The sequence below is a fragment of the Puma concolor genome, chromosome E4 (assembly GCF_028749965.1).
Source record: "Puma concolor isolate L17-30 chromosome E4, mPumCon1.1.hap2, whole genome shotgun sequence".
Lineage (NCBI taxonomy): Eukaryota > Metazoa > Chordata > Mammalia > Carnivora > Felidae > Puma > Puma concolor.
The window spans coordinates 62,611,904-62,617,649 of NC_141683.1; the positions used below are offsets into that span (position 1 = coordinate 62,611,904).

The 5,746-nt window shown below is 46.2% G+C and overlaps 1 protein-coding gene across 1 annotated transcript; it reads left to right on the forward strand.

The window, feature by feature from the left end:
• Positions 1-1,685: 1,685 nt before the first annotated feature.
• LOC112863216 (microtubule-associated protein 1 light chain 3 gamma-like) lies at positions 1,686-5,372 on the forward strand. The gene is made up of 4 exons (XM_025926332.2): positions 1,686-1,743; positions 1,854-1,909; positions 2,066-2,181; positions 5,165-5,372. The coding sequence occupies exons 1-4, from the start codon at positions 1,686-1,688 to the stop codon at positions 5,370-5,372; spliced, it is 438 nt and encodes a 145-aa protein (XP_025782117.2).
• Positions 5,373-5,746: the final 374 nt, after the last annotated feature.

Here is a 5,746-nt window from a genome sequence, read left to right on the forward strand (position 1 = left end):
TCAAGCTTTTGTTATGTTTCACTAATGGATGTGGCGTGTATTTTTTATTGCACAGCCTGTTCTAACTACAAAGTCATTAAATGTCAGTAATGATCCTTTTTTCCAAGTAAAATATAGATAACTGTGGAAAGAAATCTTGTGAAGTTGATATGGAATATATAGAATTCTTTCTTCTTGAACATTAAGAAACAATTTGAAAGCCCACAGCTCAAGGGATTGGTTGAATGATATGCATGGAGACAGGGAAGAAAGAGACATGAGGCTAAGAGAAGAATGAGAAAGAGGTCCCAAGGCAGTTGTGTCTCTGTGGAAGATATGCCAGAGCCTGGAACTGGACTCTGGTACCTCAAGTCTCTGCCCTGACTTCCCCCACTGGGCCGAGACAGGCAGGGAATGATGTTGTCCATGGAGAAGGAGCCCTTGTATTGAAACCACTGAGAAACGCTCTACCTACTAAGTCCACATTCCCTTTCCTCTCTGTGGACTCAAAGACTCAGAGTGAGCTCAGCAATCATTGTCCCAGCCTTCTAGGCAGGAGGAAAGGCAAAATTAAAATAAATAAAATAAAATAAAATAATAAAATAAAATAAAATAAAATAAAATAAAATAAAATAGATTTTAAAAAATTATATAAAATACTACCTTTCCTTCTGTCCCTCAACAACCTGGAGAATGTTTGGTCACTTTCCTCTACATCATTATCATTTGGCAGAAGACTCTTCAAATGTCAGGTATCTCTGCATGGAATGGTGCCGGGGACACCCTCTGAAGATCACGGTGTCTCCATTCGCTATAGAGGAGATGCAAAGGGTCCTGTTTATTCTCAGGACAGGGATAGGTCTGAATAAGACAGAGGGATGTGAGGTGAGGAGGCAGCTGACCTCAGTAGCAATACTGTGTTCCTGAAGGGGAAGCAGTCACGAAAGCCACACTGGTGCATAAGACAAGCACAGTGGGGTAGAACATCGTGGCCCAGAAAGGAGAACGGATCTGCCTGTTTACTGGTTCTTAGGCCAGTGAGTTCATTTCTGTGGATCCCAGTTCTATCACTTTCTAAATACAAGACCCTGAGCATGAGCATAACTGTCCTACCCACATTCCTAGAATGCATAAATATGACAAAACGTGTTGGAAAACTGCAGAGTAAAATGCTACTTTCATACATACCTGGGTTTTATCCCGTTTCACCTTTTTTTATCTGGGCAAATCACTCAACCTTTCTGGAGTATCTATTTCTTACGTGAACAATAGCAGTGTGTTTCGGGGTGAGGTGAAATCGATCTTCAACCTGCTCCATAACTATATTCAGTGTCCTCATGAAGCTGTTTCTACCCAGGGGTCCTAAGCTTAGGCCCATCGGTAAGCATTAGTGTGAGGACCAATGCACTACATTGTAAATCTTAATTTCTTCAACAAAAACAAATTCCTTACCGGTTGTGAGCAAAGCGGCCTTCTCAGACCAGCAAGCAGGGGGCTGTTCCAGGTCCTTCCTCAGGACTGACCTCCTCCTGCCCAGGGAGGGGCAGGGGAAGGCGGGTTGGAGACGCCTGATGTCACACAGCCCTACCTAAGGGCCTCCTTTAGGCAGGTGGTTTGGAAGCAGCTGGAGGAATGAATTAGGTCCTGGTTGTGGGATTTTTTTTTTTTTTTTTTTAAGTCAGACACAGACACAGCTGTTGAGCAAAATGCAGCCTCCACAGAAAACCCAAAGCCTCAGACCCTTCAAGCAGAGGAAGAGTTTAGGTAAAGTTCTCAGAGTAGCTGTCTGGGTTCTGGCCCTTGAGACAGGGAGGAGAGGAGATACAGACTTCTATTACATGCCGATGTATTAATTTGAACTTACATGTTCACAGCAACCAGAAGAGAGGAAGTCGCTAGAATCCAGGCGAAGTTCCCCAGCAAGATCCTGGTAAGACTCCGTTGTGCTTCCTGAGTGGTGCCTGCAATATCCTGTTCTTTGAAAAACCAAAACTCACCCAATGACCTTCTCTCTGTTCCAAGTTCCTAAGACACAGAGAACTGAGCACATTCTTGGACACTTGCTTCCAAAGAGATTCACGCAGAGACTCTTAACAGAGTAGTATTGGAGCACTACCCCAGGGAGAGGTTCCTGCCCCCGCTGGACAAGACTCGGTTCCTGGTCCTGCAGGCACTGACCATGACCCTCTTCCTCAGTGTCATCTGGGAGGTGACAGAGCGCACACTGGCACGTGTGCTGTGTATGCCCAGGATTCTTAGAACAATAGGATCTAGCAGAGGGAGGCAGGGAAGGAGTCCTGCTTGGCCCTTTTCCCTTCAATTGTGCCTTTGAAAAGGATGGTCTTGGGGTGCCTGAGTGGCTCAGTCAGTTGAGTGTCCAACTTTGGCTTAGCTCATGATCTCTCAGTTCACGAGTTCAAGCCCTGCGTCAGGCTCTGTGCTGACAGCTCAGAGCCCGGAGCCTGCGTCAGATTCTGTGTCTCCCTGTCTCTCTGCCTCTCCCCCACTCACACACGCTCTCTCTCTCTGTCTCTGTCTCTCAAAACTAAATAAACATTTCAAAAAAATTTTTTTTAAGAAAAAAATAAAAAGGATGGTCTCATGAATAAACAGTCATTAAAAGGTTGCAAGGACCTTACAACTCTAAAGAGAGTGGGGGCTCTCAATTTGACAGAAGAGCTGTTGTCTCTTTTATTTTTCAAAATTTTGCTGGTACTGTGTTCTAATTTCTGGCTTCAAATTTCTCTGAGAATCTTCCAAAGGAACTTTGGAAACGAGTCCAAAGAACCGTCCAGTGTCAGGTGTTTTAAATGTCCAATGACGGCATTTTGCCTCTAAGGAATTTTTGGTAGAGCAATGGTCTGCCCACCTGCTGGAGTCACTGAGCAGAGGAGCCAGACCTTCCCCATATCCAGCTTCCTCCCACTCAGAACAAGGAAGAGCGAAGTCAGACAAGTGTTGCTGGCTTTAAAAATAAAGCTTAAGCGATGGAAGTTGTCACCTGCCAGCTGGCCTCAATAAAAAAATGACATGAAAACTAAAAGTAGCTGACTGGGGCTCAGTAAGTATGGCTGGCGTGAGTCTCCCTGTACTGGAAACCACCTCCCAAAGGTTTTGGCTGATGCTGACAGTTTCTTCACAGTGTTTATTATGATTTTTTTTATGAGCCCTTTTAGAACACTCCGCATTCTCCTCTGACCTGCTAAGGGTTAGGTTGATCCAGTGGAAAGTGGGGGCAACTGAAAGAAAACCGAAGTCAGCCTTAGATCCCAACTCCGGTCAGACTCCAGATGCTGGGGGACAATGGTGGCTTTACTGGAAAGTGAGTTTTGACCCCATTTCCCCCTTTTTTCCATATAGATGTGCCTCCAATTTTCAGGCACTCCCCATTCTCCATCCCAATAACTTTGAATCTCTACATTAATGCATTTAAACATATTGATATTAAGCACCCATTGTGTATCGAGCTCTGCAGGAAGAACACCAAACAAAACAGATGAAAATCCCCGCCCTGAACATCTTCCGAACCACAGCGTTCACTCTTGGGGACCCCTCAACCTTAACAAAAGGACCGCCTGGTGGAAGAATGAAGGTGAAGGTGCAATTTTGAGGCGCGAGGTTGCAACAGCCCCTCCCCCCAGCCTTACCCTTTCCCAGAAGGCAGAGTGGCCATTTGCTCCCTGAGGGAGAGCAGCGCAGTGGTCAGGGTTTGGTCTTCAGGTTATCCACCTTTTGGTAACCAGGATCCGAAACCATTTCCCCTCCCACCCACCACATAAATGTAGCCCTCATCACTGTATCCCAGGAGCGCCCTGGCTGTGCCCCGAATGTTTGGGCGAGGGGGAGTAGACAGGGCTAACCATCACCAACAGACCCATCCAGCCGTGCACTCCAACCAAATGGAGCTGTTTCTCTACAGCATTAACCCGAGGGGAGGAATTTCAGACCTTAGGGCAGTAATTCCTTTCCAAATGTTACCCCAGAGCTGCTTAAATGACGTCAGAATCCCCAGCTTTCCATATTCTCTTGTCACCACACAGGAAATTCTTTGCTTTAAACTCATAGCAAACAGAGACCTATTTGCTTAGCATTTTGGTGCTGTGAATAGTTTTTCTAGCTAGTGATGGGGTGGCCTTGCATGTTGAGCCCGTCAGAGGGTCCCAGGGCATTTTTAATCCCCAGGGAAGGGAACAGTCTTTCTGCAGGATTCCAACAACTCCCTTGTCACCCCAGAGACACTGCAGAGAGCTGTTCTTCCCTTTCTTTTATTTTTAATCGTGATAAAAATGCATCTTAACTATTTCTAAGTGCACAGTTCGGTGGCATTAAGTACATTCCCACAGTTGCACAATCATCACCACTGTTGAGCTCCAGAACTTCTTCATCTTTCCAGATGGAAACTTTGTATTCATGAAACGCTAACTCCCCACTGTGTCCCCCAGCCCCTGGCCACCACCAGTCTACATTGTTTCTCCGATTTTGCTACCCTGGGAACAGCATGCAAGAAGAATCATACAGTGTCTTTTCCTGGCTAGTTTATTTCACTTAGCATAAGTTCTTAAAGTTCATCTATGCTGTAATAATTTCTTGTCAGAATTTCCTTCTTTATAAGGCTAATGCTCCATTGTGTGTACAAACCACTTTGGTTTATCCATTGGCCTGTTGATGGACAGTTGCTTCCCTCCATCCAACCCTTTAACTTCTGTGCTTTGGTTTCTTTATCTGTTATTAGGAAATCAAATGGGACAAGAGATGAAGTTTTGTATAAAAAGTTGAGTAATGACGCATATAAATTATTGTTTCAGCAGTGACCGGTAGAGGCAGGGAAATGTATCTGACGCTTTGAAAGCCTCCAGGCAGCAGCAAGGGAAGCAGGTGGAAGGACTGTGCTTCTCGAATAATCTTTCTCAAAGTCAGGTGTGCCTCTCTTACAATCCTGCAGATTCCCAGGCTGCTTCCTGGATCTACTAAGCCCAAATCTGGAGTGGGGCCCAGGAATCCGCATTTTCAGCAGGCACTCCTGGGTCATTGTCAAGTTTGAGGACCATTCCTAGAGCGGGGAAGTGGGCTCCTTGGGTAGACATGTTTGCAGTGAACAAACAGATAAGTCAGGCCTTGGGTCAGGAGCCCATGCCCTGCCCAGTTAAAGTTTCCTTTTCCTGTCCCCACCCCCCCACCCCCCGCCCAGGAGCCGCCTGGTCCTGGGGGCCTCTGAAGCCTTTTACTTGCTGGTGAACAATAAGAGCCTGGTCAGCATGAGTGTGACCATGGCAGAGGTCTACAGGGACTACCAGAATGAGGACGGCCTCGTGTACGTGACCTACGCCTCCCAGGAGATGTTCGACTGCCTGGGCTCCGGGAAGACCCTGCCGTCCTCTGCAGAGCATGTCTAGAACCTGGTGTCACCCCATGTGGGTGGACTCCATGTGGGCTCGGTCACTGGGAACCTCAGCCTGGGGACAGGTCTCTGGGGAATCCCCGTGTGGGGCCTTATGAACCCACTCATTTGGGGGCAGGGGTCCTTATCTGTGCCATTCCCGAGATGATTGTTGTATTTCCAGTCTTCACTCCCACTTGGCTTATTTCCTCTCGGATTCTGTTTCATCTGTTTATGCCACACGGATTTATGCCAAAGATGCAACTACTCAGTTCCAAATAATTTGGATGAGCAGTTTTCCTTAGAATAGAATTTTTTTTAAATAATGGCTTTCATTTAAATCTTCATTATGGACTAGACTTTGTTCAAAGTAGTCTATAGGTATTAACT

Coding starts and splice junctions, on each gene's coding strand:
- LOC112863216 (XM_025926332.2), top strand. CDS start 1,686: ATGCAGCCTCCACAGAAAACCCAAAGCCTCAGACCCTTCAAGCAGAGG. Junction 1,910..2,065: donor AGTTCCCCAGCAAGATCCTG/GTAAGACTCCGT, acceptor ATTCACGCAGAG/ACTCTTAACAGAGTAGTATT. Junction 2,182..5,164: donor ACCCTCTTCCTCAGTGTCAT/CTGGGAGGTGAC, acceptor CCACCCCCCGCC/CAGGAGCCGCCTGGTCCTGG.